This window comes from Doryrhamphus excisus, linkage group LG7 (assembly GCF_037039965.1).
Source record: "Doryrhamphus excisus strain RoL-2023G ecotype Guam linkage group LG7, RoL_Dexc_Guam_v1.1, whole genome shotgun sequence".
Taxonomy (NCBI): Eukaryota; Metazoa; Chordata; class Actinopteri; order Syngnathiformes; family Syngnathidae; genus Doryrhamphus; species Doryrhamphus excisus.
In genome coordinates this window covers 6,749,730-6,774,001 of record NC_136363.1, presented here as the reverse complement: position 1 = coordinate 6,774,001, position 24,272 = coordinate 6,749,730, and the positions used below count along the sequence as shown (strand labels likewise).

The 24,272-nt window shown below is 42.5% G+C and overlaps 3 protein-coding genes across 6 annotated transcripts; 2 read left to right on the top strand and 1 right to left on the bottom strand.

Moving 5' to 3' along the window:
• The first annotated feature begins 54 nt into the window (after positions 1 to 54).
• LOC131101659 (progranulin) lies at positions 55 to 2,297 on the top strand. Its single transcript, XM_058046975.2, has 5 exons — positions 55 to 356; positions 425 to 562; positions 634 to 819; positions 1,457 to 1,603; positions 1,720 to 2,297. Exons 2-5 carry the CDS (start codon positions 425 to 427, stop codon positions 1,846 to 1,848), a joined length of 600 nt encoding a protein of 199 aa, XP_057902958.2. The 5' UTR covers positions 55 to 356; the 3' UTR covers positions 1,849 to 2,297.
• Positions 2,298 to 2,519: 222 nt separating this feature from the next.
• On the top strand, positions 2,520 to 18,422 carry ankrd28a (ankyrin repeat domain 28a). 4 transcript variants are annotated; one of them, XM_058046624.2, is made up of 29 exons: positions 2,520 to 2,679; positions 7,335 to 7,418; positions 9,124 to 9,202; positions 9,959 to 10,029; positions 10,371 to 10,571; positions 10,642 to 10,729; positions 10,914 to 11,056; positions 11,138 to 11,245; positions 11,325 to 11,429; positions 11,778 to 11,856; positions 11,941 to 12,055; positions 12,185 to 12,267; positions 12,339 to 12,402; positions 12,477 to 12,545; positions 12,669 to 12,809; positions 12,916 to 13,027; positions 13,135 to 13,161; positions 13,266 to 13,340; positions 13,466 to 13,667; positions 14,228 to 14,315; positions 14,391 to 14,508; positions 14,627 to 14,846; positions 14,916 to 15,003; positions 15,069 to 15,152; positions 15,225 to 15,373; positions 15,450 to 15,532; positions 16,856 to 16,938; positions 17,013 to 17,104; positions 17,182 to 18,421. In XM_058046624.2, exons 1-29 carry the CDS (start codon positions 2,653 to 2,655, stop codon positions 17,475 to 17,477), a joined length of 3,174 nt encoding a protein of 1,057 aa, XP_057902607.2. In that variant the 5' UTR covers positions 2,520 to 2,652; the 3' UTR covers positions 17,478 to 18,421. The 4 variants fall into 4 exon arrangements, with proteins under 4 accessions (XP_057902607.2, XP_057902608.2, XP_057902606.2 ...); XM_058046623.2 differs by lacking the exon at positions 2,520 to 2,679 and adding an exon at positions 4,862 to 5,920 and having other exon boundaries at positions 17,182 to 18,422; XM_058046625.2 differs by lacking the exon at positions 9,959 to 10,029 and having other exon boundaries at positions 2,540 to 2,679; positions 17,182 to 18,420.
• Positions 16,445 to 24,058, bottom strand: btd (biotinidase). The gene is made up of 6 exons (XM_058046630.2): positions 23,796 to 24,058; positions 21,755 to 21,904; positions 21,430 to 21,581; positions 21,174 to 21,351; positions 20,541 to 21,083; positions 16,445 to 18,358 (listed from the first exon to the last, which is right to left on the bottom strand). Exons 1-6 carry the CDS (start codon positions 24,018 to 24,020, stop codon positions 18,086 to 18,088), a joined length of 1,521 nt encoding a protein of 506 aa, XP_057902613.2. The 5' UTR covers positions 24,021 to 24,058; the 3' UTR covers positions 16,445 to 18,085.
• Positions 24,059 to 24,272: the final 214 nt, after the last annotated feature.

The window sequence follows — 24,272 nt, the reverse complement described above, 5'->3', positions numbered from 1 at the left end:
CATTGGTTTTCTTTTACTGTTACCCTGTTTTTTAATTAAAGTGCTACAAACAGTCTTCCTGTTTATATATGTTAATGGTGGTTGTAGTTTGCAGAATTAATCTCTTTATATAGAAGTTTTTCTCTTGTAGATAAATAATGTTGAATTTTACATTATTACAATCTACGTGAATAGTGAACTTATTGCTACTTTGACTCATAATGCAAGTCCATGTTTTTTTTTAATGCTTGCTAGTCACAAGATGCACGGGGTGTGGCGTAAAATGTGGTTTCAAAATTTCTCGAAACCTGACAGTTTACAGAAGTGTGCTGATTTTACTCATTGAGGAATCGGTAGAAGCACGAAGAGGCAACAAAGTAAGTATGGCATGTAGCATAACTTTTTTTTGTCATTTGTCATCACATGTGTCTGCTGTGTCCTCCAGATGCTGAGGTTCTCTGTGTGGCTATCATTCGGAGCCCTCGTCTCTTCTAAACTCACATGTCCTGACAAAAGCACCTGCTCTGACCATGCAACCTGCTGTGAGACCGAGCGGGGATACAGCTGCTGTGCATACCCTAAAGTAGGTTCACGCATGAAGTCGTTTAAAGCGTTGCTCCTGCTTCATTGATCAGACATTGTTGTGTTCTCCAGGCTGTGTGTTGCTCTGACTTGGCCCACTGCTGCCCTCAAGGATTTCACTGCAACCTGACCACTCAATCGTGTGAGCGAGGCCCGAAATCATGGAAGGACCCACCATTACTGACAAGAAAAGCTGCTTTGGAGCCCCAAGTCACCCCACTTTTACCAGTGTCCTACCCTTGGAAGCCCTTGGAAAAGGTAAGTGCTCATTCTTTCTAATCACCACCAGGGGGCAACCTGAATCTATATAAGTTGTATAAGTTTGAGCTATTGAGGACCTTTATAATCTAATAACCACAATAATAAACATGTTTCTGATGTCTAAAAAGGGGGGGATTTTCATTGTAGAAAAAGAAATCACACATTAAACCTTCCTAACAGCAAAAGGTTTTATTGCAATGTATATATATATTTATTATAAAGTGCAATCCTTTCTATTTATTTTTCAATCCAGACTACTGCTTTTCAAATTGTTTATAATTTATATCCAATCGTATGTCATCCACCACTACTTTATCCCATTCAAAGAATGCAGCAAAATTTCACACCTTGTTAGATATTGCTATGTAGGTTGAAGTGTGTGTTATAATTTTAGTTGTAATTATTTTTGTTTTATTTCAGACAATAAAGGGCATTGGGGGTTTCAATGTTTTTTTTCACCCATTCGGGACAAGATATTTAAATGGCCTCTGGTCTATGATGTCATAATATTATGCATGTGGGTTTGGTGAACTTGAGCTACAAAAAAGTATCATTTCTTATGTACTAGTAAGACACTACAACAGCTAACAAGCTGTTGGACATAATGTATACATTTTTGTTCATCTTTTTGCAGACGACTGTAACAGCTGTAGTAGAGGCCCGTGGTAGCAGGCAGGAGGATGAAGTTATTCGCTGCAATTCTAAGTTCTACTGCCCACAAGGCACATCTTGCTGCAAAGGACCTTTACCAGGGTCTTGGAACTGCTGCCCCTACCCACTGGTATAAATATTGTTTGTGTTTTGCGTGAACATCATATTATGTCATGGCAACTAACCACGGTAACACTGCAACCGCAGAGATTATATTTCCTAACCCCTGATTATCATTGGTTTCAGGGCCAGTGTTGCATGGATGGTCTGCACTGCTGTGAATATGGATACAAATGCGACTTATTCCCTTTGTCGTGCAATTCAAGAAACCCCAGGAGTCCACCATCAATGCAGCAACATGCTCAAAATGACTGAAGCCTACCATTCATGGCCTTTTTAATCATCTACAATCAACTTTTGATATATTTTCGAAATAAAAAAAGGTTGTCTCAATCTAACAATCTTAACAACGTGACTCTTATTACTATTTCAAATAGAATAATTTATATACAGTAATAATTTAGTTAAACGGGTGATGGATGCTTTTATTTTTAAGATAACCGGAAATGCTCTTTACTAGGCACCACTTCCTCTAACCAAAATTGACTGCAATACAGGTTTGCATAAACGCATTTAGTTTTGTATGTATAATGCCAATAAACATTTTGCTATGGATTATGAATTTTAAATACTAAAGGTGATATTCCTCAAACTGCTGTGTCCTGAACGCAACGTTTGATCTGATGTCAATTTATGTGCATGTGCATGCTATCACATGTGTCAATTGAGGGCCGGAAGTGAAGGTTTTCACGCCAACCAGTTTCTCCAGCAAGTGATTTAATTGATGAGCTCATTCCATCAAATCGATGGATGTGTTGATCATCAAACATGAAGTCCTTTAAATAAAACTTGCACTTTCTCGACTCTCCATGGCACGATTTTAAAATTTAAAAGTTAAAAATTTCGATACACTGTGTTTTTGGATACACTTTTTGGAATAAGCAGCGAAGCTTAATGCGGGTGTTGAGTCACGTTTGTCTCGTGCAGTGGAGCATTGGGTCCGTGGCAGGAAGGAAGTTGCGTGTGGGAGGTGGTCTGCGTTCATTCACGTTTTTTCTCCCAGCAAGTCTTGAGTAGTTACCGGGCAGATATACTGCCTCCATTTCCAGGATCAGGATCATGGCTGTTATGAAGATTCAAGACCAGGTACTGTCATTTTTTTAATAACACGCCACGCCTCGTACTTTTCATTATAGCCATATAAGTTCAGACCTCCTAGCTTTGTTGTACGGAGTGAACGCCTTGACACAGATTGTCTGCTGTGGTGATTAATGTAATTAACTAACATGAAACGGCTTGTCAGGAAGACATAAAATATGTTTATCAGTGAGCTCTTTTCCACTGACACTAGAGCTAGCTTGACTAGCTAGCAGCTAATGGTAAACAAATCACACGCACACAACAAAGGAGGAGGATGCTAGTCAGGGCGCCTGTTGCATTATTGTGACACTTTAGCCGAGTGAAACTTCAATTAAGTCCACTTATTACAGAGACTAAAACAAAGCAACTTAATACGTTGACCTGTACGCGTATTGCTCATGTATTTGTTGGTGAAAACCACTGGAGTACACGCTAACTTCTTCGTGCTAGTTGTTAGCATTGATCTAAGATGGTTGTTTTCCAATGAATAAGATGCCATTTCAAAACGAGTATATGTTATATGTATTCCCACAAGGGCTTTATTTAGCCAGCTGTTTGTTTGTCTTTACGGGGCAACTGGGGGCTGTCACCCGTTTGAGATAAGGAGCACCACCAGTGTAAAAACAATAAGAATCTCCAGTTGAGCCCATGAAGTTAACACCAGGTATATTCAAAGAGCTGCCCAGGGCTAGTTTATTATTGGCCCACGACAAAAAAAAAATCAAAACAAAACAGCAAATACGGGGGAAATGGACCAAAGGAAAAATATAAAGCAAAAAGATAACATGTTGATGCCAATAACAAAAAGCGTTGGTTGTATGTAAATATATATATATATTATCAGTCCATTCATTGTTTTTATACTGCTTACCCTCATAATGATGAGCTGGAGTAGTCACTGTGATGTTCCAACTACAGTTTCTAATGATAGTACCTGGTATTTGAACAATTTGTTATTTTTCAATATTAAAACACGTCTGTGTCTGATATTTCCTCCAGACAGCCGGTATTTACTTCACAGATGGAAAGCTGGCTTTGTGACTAATTTCCCATCTACATTCTTTATTGTTCTGTGTGGCAGAAACCCGGACAATAGGACAGGAACTGACACATGGGTGAATGTCACTTTGGGGGTGGGAGTTATCATTATCCTCAAGAGGGCGCCGTTTATATTTTGTTCCGTTCTGGGGGGGGGTCCATTAGCTTCAGGAGAAAGAAACTGCTCACTATTTTGTACTGCTCAGGGTTTCCAAGATGCGCATCAGTATTGTGTTGACAGTGGCAGACTGAAAGCCCTCAAGTAAAGTATTGTTTATTTTGGTACACAATGGTATTTGCTATGAAGCTTATGTGTTCTTAGAATCGCATTTGTGAGCTCTTATAGACTGGGATAGTACTACTACTACTACAACAACATCATAAGACAACACAGTAGTCTTGACAAGGATCACATTACCCACAGTGCTTTTTAGCACAGGGTCAGAGCAGAGGTCAATGCATGTGGTACACTTTGACTCCCAAATGCTTTCTTGAAAGTAACACTCAGGTTGTTGCAGCTGCATCCCCCCTAACATGTCAGATAGTATGTGCCACATTGCACATAAATGTGTTCCTCATTGTTTGCAACAATTTTAAATGAGTCCCACGGGTCCTGCAATTGTGTATTGGAAGTGTGCTGCCCACAGTCCTGCCTTGATGCTAGAAGTAGGCCTCCTGGAAACATGTTTTGTGTATCTGTAGTCACGCATAGTGTGGACAGAGTGGGCTTAACTAGCTAGGTGTGGGTAATGTCCAAGATGGAGGAGGCTTTCAACGTTGAAAAACATCTGACCGCCTTTTCTCTCAAACTTGGAGCAATCAAGTGAAGGAGATGCTAGATTTTTCTCATCTTTGGTGCTCCTAAACGGGCTCTACGGACACGTGTTACTGTTAGAACATCATGCAAAAGTTTGCACGATACGGGATAGTCAATGTTTTACCAACACTGCAATGTTTTACTTATTAGTGCATGCACAACTGGTCGGCAGAGAGAGTTTCACATGAGAATTGCCAGTGGTAAATCCATTATACTCGTACTTTTTTTGACTACTCTTTGTCTCTTTCTCATTTGCCCTCCCTTCTAGTTAATGGGGTTGTGTGGCTTGGCAAGATTGCTCCTTTTAGGATGTGTGTGTGTGTCTGAATATGAGGGTGTGTGACGCATGCAGACAGCACGCACAGACTGGTCTTGTTAGCTGCCCTCACATTCTCTCTTATAGAGCCCGTTTGTTCCACTTTCATAATGAGGAGATAGAGTTTTGAAGCGGTGCCACTGATACACCGAAGGCGATACTTGACCACACACACACACACACACTCATTGATGTGACATGCATCAACACTGCAGTGCTAATGCACCTGTGATGCTTGAATCTGCAACTTTTAATATGGCTTCAATCAGTATGTGTTTGTATTACGCATTCTGTGTTCTGAGTCATTCGGTTTTCTCCATTCATGTTCAGGATTCTATGCTAGAGTTCTAGGTAAGTCACCATAATTATGCCCCCTCCTCTTCCTGATCCCCCGGTGCCTCCATCCTCCCCCTCCCGGTCTCTTCTATGGAAAGAGCTGGCTTCAGCAGTCTGCCTGAAACGCGCAACGCATACCCACACATGCACCAGTGCTCCTGTCCACAGGCTGTTTTTTTTTGTTGTTGTTGGGGTTTTTTTTTTTTGTGAGAGTGTGTGACGTGAGCTCCTGGCTGCAGAACAGCAGCGAAGACCCGCACCTTCCTGTGCGCCGCTAGGCAGCGGCGTCATTCTGCCGCATGCTGCCTGCCGACACCATTACGCAGAGGAATTCCCTGCTGTCTCCTATACTTGTGTTTACAGCGGGATAGAGCGAGGAGGAAAGGAGGCGTGCTGCAGAGCTCGGTAGGACCGTGCTGAGCTGGGATTGTACATGGAGATGGGCACTGGTTGTTTCCAAGGAAGTGGCTGTGTTTATGGGGTTTGTGGGTGACCTCTGTGCTCCTGATTGGGCACATATGTAGGCGGGGAACAGTGTCTTTCTGTGAGCCAGGCACTGCTTTGTTTGTGTTTGCTGCTTCCTGATGCGGTCAGAGAGGGCCAGTCGTGTTTGTATCGTGGTGCTGGAGGAGGTGGAGGAGGATGAGCCCTCCTTTGCACCCCCGCCGGCTCGGCCCAAATCGACCCCAGACCGTAGATCCCATCATGTCCCTAGAAGGGCTGCTGCTCTGGAGGACAAGGTGAGACAACCTCGTCTTGTCTGTGGACTTTTTGGTTTTACGTGTGTGTGTGTGTGAATGAAAACATTCATGAGATTTTCCTCGCGTGTCACACCTGGCTCAAAGTTAAAACCCAAGATTAGATACGTATATAGACACACATTCTATAGTATAAAAATACAACACACTTCCTGCCACACTTGCTAATTTTAGCACCAATTTAACGAATGGGACAAATGCTGGTTTGTAGAGCTTATCAGTAAAGCCCAAGCCTTTGTATCTTAAACCCAGTACTGAAACACTGCTATGCAATATTTCAGCCAACAGAATGTAGACTGCATTTTAAAGTGCCTACTTACGAGTACCAAGAGAATGCCGGGCAGTCTAAACAGAAAGGATGCATCTCCAGTGACAGGATGTACCATCACAAGCTTTGTTCCACTTGTCATCTGTGTAACTCGCATGACACAGACTTGTTTTCAGTTTGGACAAAGTGAAAGTCAATATAATGTCACTTTTTATAGCATTTTAATTGTCCAGACAGGAGCCTTTTATGACCGAGCGTGTCTGTCAAAGTGTTACAGGCTTCAGTTAAAATAGTTGTACTGCAAATGAGGGCTTGAAACTTGAAGCCTCTTTAAACTACAGACTGACAGATCAGCACCTCCTGTCTCATTTTTGGTAATATAACATCTAAATACACTGTGTTATCAATTATTTAGTATAGAGTTGGACAATGCTAACCAAGGTTTTACTGTATTATTTCCAATTATGATTATGAAATGTTTTTCACGGTATACAACAGTGTTTCCAACTCCCCATAAACATCAGCTTTACAGATGCCATGTCTGCTATGTAGGCCGTCTATGAGGGCAATTAAGGAGGTGTTTATTTATTGAAGTGAATGCATCTGGTTTAGAGTGAAGGCCGCTATTACAGGAAAATACAGGAAATTAATTTATTCATAGCTTTCATCTACAAACATATTTGAACCGTGTTGCTCCGCAATAAACCTAGACACAATCCGTTTCCTTTCAGGGGGCGTCATTCCCGATTCCAATTGAAATGTTTACATCCATAAATGGACCGATACTCTTGCACGGTGTGTCTTCTCCTGGCTTTTGCCGTTTTCTCCTTCTGAGGAAAGTTGCAGCACGTGTGATCATGTGTAGTCTTCATAAATAGCAACGCAGCACACTACATTGTGAAGTCAAGATGACCTCGGCCCACGTGGCAGCAGATCACCGTTTCAACCTGTTAGGTTTACGTAAGAGGGTTTGCTTACTTGTGTGTGCCGCAGCTGCCGCGCTGTCATAAACAAATGTGGCACCTACAGCCACCTGGAATTTTAGTGCTACCGACGGCACAGGCGACTATTTGACTCTCTCTGATAACAGGTTTGAAAATAATATCTTATGTCTGTATGTCGTTGTAGCCATCCTTGCTGCGAGCCATCTTCAACGTGGATCCAGATGAAGTCCGGTCCCTCATATTCAAGAAAGAGGATGTAAATATTCAAGTAAGTCATGCACTGCTCTTCTGATGAGAGAGCAGATTTAACAAAAACAAGGAATGTGACTGGCGGCGAGAAGCATGCTGTGGATATATCGATCTATTGACTGACTGAGAGCTCCTTTTGGCAGCTTTTCACCTTACACAAAACAACCACCTTCTCCACTTTAAGGACATAACCTTCACCTCATCTCATTCCTCCTCCTCGTCATTCCTACTTTTGCTACACCCGATCCCCGTCTTTCAGACGATATTGTCTGATTCTAAGCTTTGTTTTCCCCGTGCTGGTCAATATTGCTGGGGTCATCACACTGGCTCTTCGTGGAGTCAGCGATTACTGGCCCCTGCCTATTCCAGTCACATGACGCTTGTTTATAGCCCCACTCTGCTGATTGCCCTCTGCCGCACTGAAAGATAGAAGTGGGGGTGCTGCAGCAGGGCGCAGTGATGGAGGGGAGCAAAGACTGCTCGGGAATGGAGAGTATGTAGAGTGTAGTTCATGTTAGACATGATATGCATATACATTACACTCAACGGACACTCAAAGATTCTACCCTTTTTAAAGATACAGTAATAACATACGCGCTGATCCACTGTATCATCTAGTATTGATTGATGCACCTATACAAATACTTGATGGCGATCACTACATTTTGCATCCTGATTTAAAAATTAATATACTGTACGGTATCTGGCAAAAGTACACTTTTCACATTTCAGCAACCATTTCTTTTACAGCACGGGTCTCAAACTCAATTTACTTGGGGGCCACTGGAGTTAGGGTCTGGGTGAGACTGGGCCGCATCAGGTCCCCCCCCCCCCCCCCCTCAAAAAAAATTTCTACAATAAAAAGCTCTGATAAAACATTCCACTGTTCTCAAATATCTTAATATTTATTTTTCTGCACAAAATAAGATGAAAAATAAATAAACAATTCAAGAATAAAGAAAATCAATCAACCGGTAATAAATAAATATAATAATAATAATAAAACGGCAAATAATAAAAACTTAAGAAACCACATATAGTTGGTGGGTAGACAAATAATTTTTTTCATATTAAAATGAACAAAGCATTATTAGAGCCCTGTAGACATGACAAAACACGACTATAGTCACATTTATACTCTTTTTATTTACAACATATTGCACAACTGCAGGGTCTTGAGACACATGCTAACTCGCAAACTAGAGAGCTAGCGACATAAACGGTAGCCTCCAAGTTATTTCCTTTAAACTTAAAAAGCCAAAAACTTACCACTTCCACACGGATAGGGAGGATAACTATTAACAGTTATTTAACCTTTAACATGAACATTAATCAAACGTAATAATTTTTTCTGGGTACATGGTACTATACAGCATCCATATCAAACTTGCGCGGGCCACACTAACATTAAACTTTCATATCAAGGCGGGGGCCTCAAACTAGTGTCCTGCGGGCCACAAATGGCCCGCGGGCCGCGTGTTTGACACCCCTGTTTTACAGTATGTCTTCTCAAGGGACAATACTGACTACCATAAGTGTACAGCCTAGAATGCAGTGTACAATTATTGTCCTCTGAAAAGGACTCAACACATTATTGTTTAAATTCTCATTTTTAGCAATTAAAAATAGAATGGTTGCTGAAATGTGAGGGTTGTGCTCACTTCTGTGAGCTGCGACATAAAGTAGATGAACACATGCTTTCCCTTGTCTGCATTACAAATCAGGATAATGAAAAGCGAACGCCTCTACATGCTGCATCCTACCTGGGAGACAGCGAGATCATTGAACTCCTCATTCTCTCAGGTAAGCCACATCTCTCCTTGGTTCACAAGCTTTCCATCACTTTTTACTGCAAAATCACGATGTATTAAAGTAAAAAAAAATATCTAAAAAATATATAAATGGAGCAGCACTACCCGGTCTATTGACATATTTGAATTCTCATGTCATATCTTTAGCCCGAAGGACGGATATTTAAGAACTTAGGCAGCATCAGCTGAGAAGATCCATGAAATGATATTAATCACGCGACTCAAAAGTGACTCAACATCAGGGGAATTTTCCATCTTTTACGGTCACATGTCTGCTCACCACTTTGTGACATGATGTCCCTCAGTATTGTGATTTCTAAATCATCAGAGCGAGTGTGTGCCTTCTTGGCTTTCCACTAGTGGCGTCACGAAACACTATATAGCAGGGCGCGCATGCATGTGTGTTCACTGTTCCCCAATAATGTGAAGAGCAAGTAACAGGTGCACTTTCAGGGCTATTTTAACCCCCAAAGCTTTGCCAATGAGAATCATGGGAGTTTTAAATCCTCTAGGTAGCGTTGGCTCACAAGATCCCTCCTATAATCAGTAAATTTGACCTTTTTAATTGTTGGGTTTTTTTCCATCGTATTTTTATTGACTAGTTTACTAATATTTTGACTTTATTCTCATAAAATTATTACATAAAAAAGTACTTTTTGCATGGTTAGTGAAAGTGGTTTGATCATCGTTCTATTAGCCATTGTTGACAGACTCTAATCTGGCATCCCTTCTCTGTTTCCCACACAAGGAGCCAGAGTTAATGCCAAAGATAGCAAGTGGTTGACTCCTCTTCACCGTGCTGTGGCCTCGTGCAGTGAGGTAACAAAGTCCCCTCTCACAATTGGGTCATTTGAGACCTAGCCTAGCTTAGACTTGACTTATCTGTAACGGCTTTGTCGATGACAGTGATTATTATCCTCAAGTGAGTGATAGGCTGGAAGAAAAGAGACAATGCAGGGTAGTGGAGCAGCACTACCCCGGTCTATTGACATGGGGGTGTATATGACGCAATAAAGTGAAACATTGGGCAAACTGAGATAAATGGACAAATCCGCAGTGTGTTGTGTTGCATGCGCTTTCTCTCTGCACAACATAGCCCCACTTCTGCCTCTGTCGGGCTATGAAACATCCTCTCTTCCTCGTTATCCTTGTGCGGGCAGGATGCAGTGGCGGTGCTGCTGAAGCACAGTGCCGACGTCAACGCCAGGGACAAGAACTGGCAGACGCCACTCCACGTAGCGGCGAGCAACAAGGCGGTACGCTGCGGCGAAGCCTTAGTTCCGCTGCTCAGCAATGTCAACGTGTCTGACCGGGCAGGACGCACTGCTCTGCACCACGCTGCCTTCAGTGGACACACAGAGGTTAGCGTCTCTTCGCTATGCGTGCATATGTGGACAATGAGTGGATATTGACTTTACTACGGTGTTACAGATGGTGAAGTTGCTGCTCTCCAGAGGAGCTAACATTAATGCATTTGATAAGAAGGACAGGAGGGCCATTCACTGGGCAGCCTTCATGGGTAAGGCAACCACCGGGATCTGGTTTTTACCCGTTTCTACTGTCACTACACAATTTACGTTAAAATAGAAGTCAAAACTGGGCTTTCAATGTTGAACAAAGACCTATTCCAACCTTTTGAATAAATAATTCACACGTTTCACCTGTGTCTGATCATCTCATCTCCTGTTCTTCCTCTGTTGCAGGGCATTTGGAGGTAGTTAAATTGTTGGTGAGCAGTGGAGCAGAGGTGGATTGTAAGGACAAGAAGGCCTATACACCTCTCCATGCGGCTGCCTCCAGTGGGATGAGTAGCACCGTACACTACCTGCTAGGCCTGGGGGTCCAGGTCAGCATTGTGCACCAAGTGATGATAACGATACTTAATAAGATATCATAACATGTAAAATGCACTGTTTTCTCTGCTCAGGTGAATGAGGTGAACGCCTACGGAAACACAGCACTCCATTTGGCGTGTTACAATGGACAGGACGTGGTGGTCAGTGAACTCATCAAGGCGGGCGCCTGCGTCAACCAGGTGTGTGTGTGTGTGTGTGTATGTCTGTATTTAAACTAAAACCAATTGTGCTTAATTATGATTTGTTACTTTCCCGTAGGTGAATGAGCGGGGGTTTTCTGCACTCCACTTTGCCTCATCATCACGCCAGGGCGAGCTGTGCCAAAAGCTACTGTTGGCCCATGGAGCACACATCAACATGCGGGTGTGTTCATCTCAGACGTACTGAAAAGTCATTAAAACTCAGGTTTTACCTACACACACACATCTATGTCCTCCATCTCTGACAGTATGTGGTTCTACTTGCTTGTCAGTAGCTACCAGAAAGACACTTGTGTAGCTTTGGTGGAAATTGATATGAGGACAAATGGAGCCTCAAGATGCACAACCATATGGGGCTTGATGGGGGCTTCATGGAATATGTGTGTGGGTGATATTCACTGGTGGCTCCATTTTCCCACAAGACTGCAGCAGTAAAATATGAGCCAGTTGTTACTGAACTGTTTCAATCTTTTGTATTTAAGTGCGCAAATTCAGTTGTCCATCTGTGCAGAGTAAGGATGGGAAGACTCCCCTCCATATGGCAGCTACTCATGGCAGGTTCTCATGTTCTCAGGCCCTCATTCAGAACGGTAAGCCATAGGTGATTTATAGTGTGTTTTAATGGGAATACCTAGTTCATCTGATGTGTGTGTGTATGTGTGTGTGTGCTGTAGGAGCTGAGATTGATTGTATGGACAAGGACAGAAACACTGCCCTTCACATCGCTGCACGCTATGGCCACGAGCTCATCATCACAGCGCTTGTCAAACACAGAGCCAGCATAGCCAAGTTAGTGTTAGATAACTTTTAATTTAGCCATGTATGTTAATTTAATTATAGCCTTATTGGAGTGACCTAAATAGAAATAAAAAGGTGCACACATTACTGTTCTATCCTTCATGCCTTCTGTCTCTCCAGGAGAGGAATTCATGGGATGTTCCCACTGCACTTGGCAGCTCTCACCGGCTTCCCTGATTGCTGCAGGAAGCTGCTGTCCTCAGGTACATTGATGCTGGCACCTTTCTTGTTCCTAGTTGACATTACATTGATTGTGTTTGCACATCTGTCTCAGGATTTGACATCGACACTCCCGATGATTACGGAAGGACTTGTCTGCATGCAGCTGCGGCTGGAGGGTGTGTCCTTATTTGTTCCATTTTACTGGCAGGGTGTATCAGTGTTTGATCGAATGTGTTTTGTTAATCATCAGGAACCTGGAGTGCCTGAATCTGCTGCTAAATTTAGGAGCAGACTTTAACAGTAAAGACAGCCTTGGAAGGTGAGGCTGCTTGCAATAAAAAAAAACACATAACCTAAAGGCCTGAGAAAAGGGAAAGTGAGAGTAAGAAATCTTCACTTGCACAGCACATACTGTAAATGATGTCAACTGTGCCCTGAACAGGAGTCCTCTTCATTATGCATCAGCCAACTGTAATTATGACTGTGTGTTTGCCTTGGTGGGCTCCGGGGCAAGTGTCAATGAGCTGGATCAAAGAGGCTGCGGCCCCCTGCACTACGCTTCTGCAGCTGACACAGATGGAAAGTAGGTTCCAGTCATAAACTAAACCGCATCATACACACACATACAATGTCATATTCATCAGGAAATATGAATTGTCGGATATACTTTTTGTTTCTGATTGCTGCAGATGTGTGGAGTACCTTTTGAGGAATAATGCTGAGCCCGGAGTGAGGGACCAGGACGGGTACAGTGCTGTTCACTATGCCTCAGCCTACGGCCGCACGCTTTCTCTGGAGCTGGTGTGTATTTTGTCCGTTGTGTTGTGAAACCAGCATGTCAGCAAAATGTGGAAAGTTTTTGAACTGGGATCAACCTACATTCCACTTTTTCTTTTTCTTTCTTTCAGATGGCAAATGAAACCCCTCTTGACGTGGTAAGAATACTTTTGAGCTAAAATCTGATCAGGCCACTTTATTGCTAATGTCAGCCTTAATTTGTAGCCTAACACTAAGTGACATGCATAACTGTGTATGACAGCTAATGGAGACATCAGGGACAGACTTCCCCAGTGACTCTGAGCGCCATGGAACGATCAGCCCGCTTCACTTGGCTGTGAGTTCAAAGTTTCTCTTTTGAAGTTTGTGCCGCAGTGCTCACACACACCCAAAAATATTGCAAATACTTATGCTCATGCGGGTCCTCTGTCCATCCATCTATCTATCCATCCATCCATCCAGGCTTACCACGGACACTGTGGAGCATTAGAAGTCCTCTTGTCCTCCATGCCGGATGTGGACGTCTGTAGCCCGCAAGGCTGCACCCCTCTCAGCCTGGCCAGCTCCAGAGGTCACCAGGAGTGTGTCTCCATGCTGCTACACCGTGGCGCCTCACCCATGACCTGTGACTACACACACAGAAAAACAGCGCTACATTCTGCAGGTAAAGGGAAAAAAATCACACAATATAATAATACTTAAGATAATAATACTTAAGAGTTAATATTATAAATGAATGTGTCAAATTTGGTTCTGAAATTCTTGAAACATGTATCAATGAACACCATACAGTAGTAATCTATTGACATAGCAGTGCGAGTTATCGTACTGGTTTAATTTAAGTCAGTCTGAACATGAAATAACACTCCTATACTCATAACCCAATATAGTAGACATAAATAAGACTTGTGCTTATGTGTGTTGCTGTAAATGTGTTCTGGTGCTAGGAGTGACATCGGGGGTTCAGAGTTGAGTTTTGGTTAGGGGTTATTATGCTTTTTGTGAGATAATTAAAACCTGCAATAATAGCACATGTGCTGCTTGGGTGTCTTACTAAACATTACAGTAACATTACTGACACCTAGTGACCAGTGTAGAATACTACATATCACCACAACGTCTTTTGTATGCATTTCCGACTGCCTTATAGTTGTAATTTAGTTAATTGTGCCGTTTTGCTTGATAATGAAGTGATATCAAGTTCCCACTTTGTGTGTGTCATAGCTACAAATGGCCACTCGGGGTGCCTGCGTCTCCTCATGAGCAACAACAACCAACACATCAATGTGGACGCACAAGATGTCCACAAGCAGTAAGTGTGTGAAAACTTTATTGAAGGCAAAATTCATCACCATCAGATTCATACAGTGTTGTTTTTGTTGAAAAGGACGGCGCTGATGTTGGCTGTGCTGAACGGACACACTGAGTGTGTGTATTTGCTGCTAAGTCATGGAGCCAGCGTCCAAGCTCAGGACCGCTGGGGCAGGACGGCCCTTCACCGAGGGGTGAGATGAATCACGTTAGTGGGTGTATATGATGCTATTCTGTTGAATGTTGAATGATGTTATTACGTATATGGCCAAGCTGCTCATGTACCATTTAGACTATGTGATGTCCACACAGGCGGTGACAGGTCAGGAGGAGTGTGTGGAGACTCTCCTTCAGCGTGGCGCCAGTGCATGTGTGAAGGACATTCGGGGTCTCTCCCCTATTCACTTGGCATCCGCCTGTGGACGAGTGGGCATCCTCGGCGCTATGCTGCAGGCTGACGGGACCTCTAACGGCCTTTCAGAGCTCACTGACAACAAAGGCTACACACCGCTGCACTGGGCCTGCTACAGCGGTACCGAAGCACAGCCTGAAACAGAAAGCTTTGCAGAATACTGAAGTGTTTTTAACCATCTCCTCCCAGGGTGTGATGCTTGTGTGGAGTTGTTGTTAGAGAAGGAAGTCTTCAGGAAGATAAAAGGCAACTCATTCAGCCCATTGCACTGCGCCGTGTAAGCAAATGCATGTTTATACCCCAAGTGTCTCCAGATGCGTCACAGTGTGTGTTGTCTTTCAGCATGAACGATAACGAAGGAGTGGCTGAGATGTTGATAGATTCCCTCGGTGCAAACATTGTCAACGCCATTGACTCCAAGGGCAGGTGAGAGACACATAAGCGACCACTTCCTGTTTAGATGACAATCTGACCCTCTTCTTGTTGGTATGGACGAAGGTCCCCGCTTCACGCTGCCGCTTTCTCAGACCGTGTTGAATGCATTTCCCTGCTGCTGAGCCACGGCGCTCATGCCAATGTTGTGGACGGGCACACGTGCAGAACGCCGCTGATGATGGCAGCTCTCAACGGACAAACCAACGCCGTGGGTCAGTAGAGTAGTTATCATGCGCATCTTTTGATGAGTCAGGCTCCATTTTGTAATTCTTCTTTGATGTGTTGCAGAGGTACTGGTGAGCAGCACCAAAGCAGACTTTGGTCTGCAGGACGCTGACAGGAACACTGCCTTGCATTTGGCTTGTAGCAAGGTAAGATGCACATGTTTAACTCCCCATGAGAGCTTGAAATTCTGAAAGGTTTGAAGAGTGCTTACAATTAATTAATTTAACTACTATTTGATGTTGACATAAAACACAACCAAAATAAGGTTTCTGTGCAGGTTATCGTGCAAAGCTGCTCTATAGGGTTTCATAACTCAATACAAAAAATACAAAAAAAAAATGGCTAAAATAACCATAATATAAATAGAAGGCATTCAGAAGATGTATTCACAGATTCTGTGGTGATATCTAGTTTTCGAAACTGGTGTCAGTAATGCTACTGTATTGTTTGATCAATGGGAAAAACAGGCTTTTTATTGCACGTGAATTATCCCACAACAGGCATAATAATCACTAACACGGGATACTGTGGCAGCCGTAACCTGCACCAAGCTAAAACCCAACTCTGAACCTCCGCCATCACGCATTTGCAGCAACACAGACGGGTATGAGTATGAGGCTTCTTTTCTGTTATGTCTATTATATTGGGTAATACGAGTGTAAAGGGGGGGGGGGGCTGCACGGAGGTCGAGTGGTTAGCGCGCAGACCTCTCACAACTAGCCGACCCGAGTTCAAGCCCACCCTCGGCCATCTCTGTGTGGAGTTTGCATGTTCTCCCCGTGCATGAGTGGGTTTTCTCCGGGTACTCCGGTTTCCTCCCACATTCCAAAAACATGCTAGGTTAATTGGCGACTCCAAATTGTCCATAGGTATGAATGTGAGTGTGAATGGTTGTTTGTCTATATGTGCCCTGTGATTGGCTGGCCACCAGTCCAGGGTGTACCCCGCCTCTTGCCTGAAGACAGCTGGGATAGGCTCCAGCACCCTCGTGAGGATAAGCGGTAGAAAATGAATGAATGAATGAAAGTGTAAATGGGACTATAGGGGTGTTATTACATGTCCAGAGAGCTCGAATAATGTTAAAAGCCGTATTTAGAAAGGCAAAAACAGTTGTTTATTTATGCTCTAACTACAAAAATATTCAATTCACACACAGGGTTCACTTATCATGTTCGGATCTGGAAGCAATTAACCGCGATAAACGAGGGATTACTATACTTGTATGTTTAATTTACCAACTGTCAAATGTACTGTACAATTTAATGAAACCCAGTGGAAGGGAGTTACTAAGATAATGTTTATTATGGTTGTAGGTTGCTGTGGTGTCACAGGGACAGCCATGTTTATTTTTATTTCGCTCACCAAAATATTACAAACACCTCTCACGTTGATGGAAGACAGCGTTACATGACTGCAAACTAAATGTTCAATAAACTTGTTCAATGAATACCTTCAATTTGTGTCCCCAGGGTCATGAGACATGTGCCTTGTTGATCCTGGAGAAGATGAGCGATAAAAACCTCATCAACTGCACCAACGCTGCCCTGCGCACGTATGTCGTCATCTCGTTGACATTTCCTCATCGACCTTGATCATTTCATGGATTCCTGAATGAATTTTCTGCAGGCCGCTCCATGTCGCAGCCAGGAATGGTTTAACGGTGGTCGTCCAGGAACTTCTTGGAAAAGGAGCAAGCGTACAAGCAGTGGATGAAAACGGTTTGCCTCAGTGGGAGTTTGATACCCATACGATGACTGTTCCTCGGTGGTCACTCCTGTTCCTCCCCTCTGTCTAGGTTACACACCAGCTCTGGCCTGCGCCCCCACCCGTGACGTGGCTGACTGCCTGGCACTCATCCTCAACTCCATGATGCCCACCTCGCCTATGGTCACCATAGCAGATTTGCCTGCGTTCTCTCTCCCTCAGACGATCAAGCACCACTCCGTCTCTAATCACATCACAAAGGGCGTGGCTTTCCACACGCTGCCTCCTCTTAGGCCGGACCGCGCTTCATACTGCAGGCTGGAGCACCCCTTGTCCTCGCTCCCTGCGGACGAAGAACTGAATGACTCTGATTCAGAGACCTACTGAACTCTGCCCCCCCTCGTGTGCTGAAAGCCTTAAGATCACAGAGAAAACAAGATGGGTAAAGTGTATGATGTAACACCCCCCCCAAAAAAGATTACACTACATCACTCCCTGGTAGAAGGCCAACGTTTTTATTTGCTTTATATTTAAACTCCTGGAGGTTCTTGGAATCATCTCACTAATTTTCTTCACATTTAGTAACAGGACGCGCAGAGGACTAAGGAACAAAATGTAATGTATCATTCTACATGGGACCACGTGGATGAAGGGTCTTTATGGCTGTTAGCAAACAGCGATCATGGTCAACCACTTTGCAGTTTGAGGATGTACTTTAATTTAAAGAGGGACATTGCAGACCTCTTTTTTTATAGCCGAAGGATTGTTGCAGCAGCTGCAGCCACACCTTGATGTTTATGTACTGAAGTGTGTATGTGTCAGTGAGAGAGAGAGAGAGAGAGAGCAATGTACAGTATGTGTGTGGAAATTAATAAATATTGCCTTTTTGGAAATGAGCACTTCTCCTGCACGTGATGAACTCAAACTTGTTACATGATTTCAAGTTGGTATTACTAATCTTACATCTTGTTTTCTCCTGCCAGCATCACAGTGGATCATTGGTTGTCCAGGTGATAGACACGTCCATACAAGCATGCGGTGACAAGACCCCCTGCCATGTTTGAATGCATCATGGTCACCTTCCCATCTCCCGTCTTCACCATGTGTTCAGGCTGTTCCAGGATGTAACCACTCACCAGAACAGATGGGTATACATATTTGGTCCCAAACCGTCCTTCCAGCGTAAAGGTGAGTTTAGTCGCTGCCTCTTCTACTTCCTGCCCACAGGAGCTGGCCTCCAAACCTGCACAGCGGACCACGGCACACACCTGCAAACAGGAGGAGAGCGCATCACCATTAGCAGGTTGTGCATGGCCGATAACATTTTTTAAAATGTACATAGTTGTACATACGCATACATAAATACATACATATATACACTAAGGGTGTGGGAAATTAATCGATATTAATTGATGCACATGTGCGCGATGCGAGCGCATCGGCTCATTCATGGACGCAATTGACAGGTGAAATCTAGATTCAACTCTATGCATTTGTGGGTATCGGTAAAATCCGATGCAAGCACCGTTTTATAAATGTTAAACCTCGCTCCATATGCTGTTCCCCAGGTGCTTTGAATGCACCATCATTTGTGTCTTATATCGAATACGGACGTAACAGCAGAGCGCAGTCAGCTTCTTCCTGAATTTTGAAACAATTTTGAAAGTGTATAAATTTGTTTTACACTTTCTGCTCCTCACTACTGTATTAGCTTACCTCCTAGTGATAAGCATATAAGCAGTATGTTTTGCAGACAGGAATATAAACAAACATTGATTGCACTGTTGAAAGTGTCACTTTAACTTTTTGTTGCTGCGTACTGTTTTTTTACAGCAGTAATTATGGTTAATCGTTTTACTCCACCACTGAACCACTGCTATTGTAATTGCATAGCCGATGGGAAAGTGTGAGGAAAATAGTTTTTAAAAAGTTGTTGCTGTTTTACGATGGCAAAAAGAATTAGCAAGAAGTGGTGCATAGTAAAAAAAGACAAACAGGATTTTAGTTGAATTTACTGCCAAATGCCTAGAAGGAATAAAGCCAAATACTTTTTGTTGTACCACACTGAATCTTTTTTTTTTCTTTGCTTATTTGCATCATGTTGAATTGCATCATATCGTATCAGATTGCATTGATTTGAACTAAATGATTATCACATCGTGAAGAGGGTGAATCGCATCGTATCGCCAGAAAATTCCATGTATCGTTAAAGTATCGTATCTCTGGCAGTGAATCAAGATGTGTATCGAATCATCCTCAGTGCTGAGATTCACACCCCCAGTGTGCATGCGCAAATTACTCTTAAAAAATGTTATAGAAATAATGAAATAAATAAGTTATCGCATTATTTTTTTAGGTTTTGTACATATATATAATATATGACAGAAACCTCACACACACTCAGTGTGCTGGAATCACACTTACTGAGCCAAAAATAAAAAACACGCTTTTGCCGTGAAATTTGGCGAAAAAAAAAAATGTTGTATGTCGTTTTTTTCATTTTTTTTAACTTGCTTTTATTGCTCTTTTCTGTCAAAAATAAAAGTGTAAACATCACACACACTCAACAGGGGACCCAGAAGCATCCAAAAATGGCATAAAATGCCAGATTTTGAATTTGGTGATTTTTTTCGTTTGTCGTTTTTTTCACTTTTTTCAACTTGCTTTTAAAGCACTTTTCTGGTCAAAAAAACAGGAAACCCCTCACACACACTCAACAGGGAACCCAGAAGCATCCAAAAATGGCATAAAATGCCAGATTTTGAATTTGGTGATTTTTGAAAAAAACGTAAGGGGTTAGTATGTCGTTTTTCTCATTTTTTTCAACTTGCTTTTATTGGTCTTTTCTGTCAAAAATAAAAGTGGAAACCTCACACACACTCAACAGGGGGCCCAATCAGCACCCAAAAACAGCATAAAATGCCAGTGTTTGAGGGCGGTGCATCAATTAATATCAATAATTTTGCACACCCTTAACGCACACGTACATAGATACACACACATATGTAATAGAACAATATATACCACAGTCTCCTGGCTGTGTGGCCTGCACGCTAACCACTCATCTATGGTGCAGCTGCAGCCACATACACACACACACACACATCTAAAACTGTAATGAGAAGGCTGAAAACACAACTTCTAGTATGCTCCAACTACAAAAATATTCCATTCATAAATGAGGAATGCTACTTGGAAAAAATGTACTTATTACAATCACGGTCAGGTCTGGAACCAATTAACCTCCATAAACGAGGCACTTAAGAATGAAATGAAACTTAGATATACCTTAAGTTAAGTCTGGTGAATTCCATGCCCAAGAGTATTAAGGCAGCACTAAATAAGGATGGTCATACAATCTATACTGCTGTACACGGACTACTCTCAAGTTTAGTTTCTGTTGCGTTGTTCCTTGAGAAGATGTAATAAAATAGTTGAAGTGTGTCCTACCTGCACAGCATAACGCCCATTCACAGTATGAGTGCCAGCAAAAGCTCCCAGTGCGTAGAGCTCCTTACTGCCCCTCTGTGGAAAACCCTGGAACTGCAGACGACAGCAGAAGGAGCCGTCACACACCTCCAGGTCACCGTTTGTGTCGTTGAGGAGGACGAACGTAAAAGGATCGTGCATCATGGAGGAAGTAAAGGTGGAGGAGGATGGTGGCGATGAAGCACAGCTGTCTTGCTGACAAAATCCAAAGTCTGTGGCCCCCCGCTTGACCCCACTCCCCTCTGCAGCCACACCCGGGTCCAACACGGGGATCCTAGCCACAATCAACCGGCCCTCCTCGGGGTCCCCTCTCTGCGCGTGATGGTAGGAGGCCGTTAAAGGGGTGTAGATGCCACTTCCTGTCATGATGAGTCGGTCGTTGCGAACGTTGGCGGCGAGCAGCGTGGCATTGGCACCCAGGCTGACGGCCCGCTGAAACTGGATGGTGTCGAGGAGGGGCAGCTGGTTCATCCAGGCTGTGGGGAAGATCAGCTGACGAACACCCTGGAGGATGCACATTAAGGGACCATGAATGTAGGCAAAAGTATTGGGACATGGTGGATTCATCCCTGAGTGCTTTAGTCCACTTCCTACCCTCTCCAGCAGGGTGATTGTGGGCTCGTGGAAGAGGATGTCAAAGCAGGTGATGAGGCCAAACCTCCCAGCAAAAGGTGTATCAAACGTTACGATCTCTGGCTGCGGCGGTGTGTCAAAGGCCCCTTCAAAATAAAGGTTGTGTTTATGGTAGCGTGCCACCAGCAGTCCATCTGACCTATATGATGAAAAATAAAGATTTTTTCCACACAGGTACAGGATGTAGATTCTTCAAATGGCCTGTAGGGCTTCGCACCTGAAAACCACGTTGGTGTTGAACTGCCAGTGTCCATCCGAGGGACAGGAAGTGGCGGGGTCTGGCATCAACGGGCAGGGCTGCAGGTCAGCCATGTTGGCTACCACGTAAAGATTGTGGCGGCGAGCCATGCAGCTCAGCTGCCGGAGAACCTGGCAAGTGTGAGAACAACTCATGTTTACATCAGTGGGCTTCCGCATCCCTCCAAGGAGAAATGACAAATGAGATTGACATTTTAATATTCTTCAGCAAGAGGAAGGATGTAAGTAAGAGGATGTACAGTAGCTTGGGGTTTCCAAGTCTAACTTTTGTGCTATGAAGTCACCTCTGTATTGTTAAATCTGCTATGCTCTGTGCAGGGGTTCCAGTGCTCCTCTTCAGGGTCCGGAATGGTCTCCAGGTAGCCAGAAATGGACGAACGGCTGAAGTTAAAGCCATGAAGACCATCCTCTGGAAACACCAGGATGTGGGCACCCTAAAAAAATAAATAAATAAAAATCAGAAGTCAGTGTAGTAATGAGGTTCAGTTTATTTATTGTTACGTTCCACTCAAGAGGAAATGTTGTGATTGATTTTGTGTGTAGAGTGCCATGCATGCTAATGTTAACATGCTAATACCTAGCATGTTAGTGCTTAATGTTTATATAATAGTCTACCAATAAGAATGGCTAAAAATTCTACTGTTAATATTAGCATGCTAGCAATGATAATGTTAGCATGCTAGCAATGATCACAATAGTATATTAACCCTCTAGCATGATAGCAATGTAAATATTAGCATTCTAACACTTAGCATATTAATTCCAGGTGTTTACGTATGTGTCTACCTGTGAAACCGGCTAGAAATGCTGCTATACTAACAGTATGCTAGCAATACTAACATGCTAGCAGCCCAAGAAGTAACGGTAAATGATTACATAAGTGTCTGGCTATGAAAACAGCTATAAATACTACTATGCTAATGTTAGCATACCAACAATGTTAATGTTAATATGTCAATACCTAAAAACTAGCATGCTAATGTTAGCATGTTAACACCTAGTATGGTAGCACTCAGTCTTTCTACTCAGTTTATACCTATAAAAATGGCTGAAAAGCTATATGACACTCAAGCAATATGAAAATGTTAATGTAAGCATGCTAACAATGTTAATGTTAATATGCTAATACAAAAACTAGCATGCTAATGTTAGCATGTTAAAACCTAACATGGTAGCACTCAGTCTTTCATTTGTTAGCATGCTAAAAATGTTAATATGCTAATACAAAAAACTAGCATGCAAATGTTAAATGCCTGTTAACACCTAGCATGGTAGCACTCAGTAGTTCTATTAAGTATCTTTCTATAAAAATGGCTGAACCTATAACATGCAAGCAATATGAAAATGTTAATGTAAGCATGCTAACAATGTTGCTACGCTAATTAGGTGTTAACATGCTAATATTAGCATGTTAACACCTAACATGGTAGCACTCAGTCTTTCTATTAAGTATCCACCTATAAAAATGGCTGAAAAAGCTCTTTAACATACAAACAATACGAAATGTTAAAAATGTTATATGAAAAAGCTATAACATGCAATCAATATGAAAATGTTAATGTAGGCATGCTAACAATGTTAATGTTAATATGCTAATACAAAAACTAGCATGCTAACGTTAGCATGTTAACACCTAGGATGGGAGCACTCATTCTTTCTATTAAGTATCTACCTATAAAATGGCTGGAAAAGCTATAACATGCAAGCAATATGAAAATGTTAATGTAAGCATGCTAACAATGTTAATGTTAATATGCTAATATAAAAAACTAGCATGCTAATGTTAGCATGTTAACACCTAGGATGGTAGCACTCAGTCTTTCTATTAAGTATCCACCAATAAAAATGGCTGAAAAAGCTCTTTAACATACAAACAATACGAAATGTTAATGTTAGCATGCTAAAAATGTTAATGTTAATATTGTCATATTGTGATATATGCTAAGGTCCATATAGACCAACCCCAGTAGAAATGATAATATGCGATATACAGGAAAGGCTAAATGTCCCTGAATTTTGTGACAATTTTGATTTTTGGATCACCTCCAAAATGTAATCAGTTCTTCTGAAAATGCGTAATTCATGAAAATTTCATAAGCACTTTGCTGGGATAATAACAGTCCATGTTTTTTTGTCAAGTCAAGTAAACTTGAGGGGTCTATCGGTTCATAGTCAAACATCTTGGTTAAAGTTTAACTTTTCACTGTCAGCAAAAAAAAGAATCAAAAGTTCTCCCAACAGGAATAAAATGTATTTATTAAATCAATTGAATGAATTAGCCTGCTAAAGGTTAATACAGTATTGCTATCCACGTGTGGTGCATACCTGCTGGGCTGCTAGGGCAGCTTGCTCCTCGTAGATGTCCAGGTTCCTCTGCATGTGTCGGAGAGCATTGGACCGAGAAAGGGGGGTAAGGGGGTCCGGGTTCAGTATCACACGATGCTCGTACACAGCTGCAATGTATGTGGAATCTAAAATATTCGAAGTGTGACCAAAACCTTGCGTGAAAGTAAACGTCCAAACGACTGTAAGCGTGACATGTAGCAACATGGCTCCGGGTCTCCGTGAAGAGAGATTGTCAAGTACACTCATTACGTACACCTGCACCATCTATTAAGAAACCACAAGTTCACTCGGAAATGTAGTTACTTATAATATAAGTAATAAAGATAATAACAATGTGACTGTACGGCTGTCAAATCTCCCTGAAAAAAACATGAATAGTATTTATTTAAGTAAACGTAAACAAAACCTTTATTTTGAAAGTGCACAAAAGGAAAAACCTACTGGTGTCACCGGAAG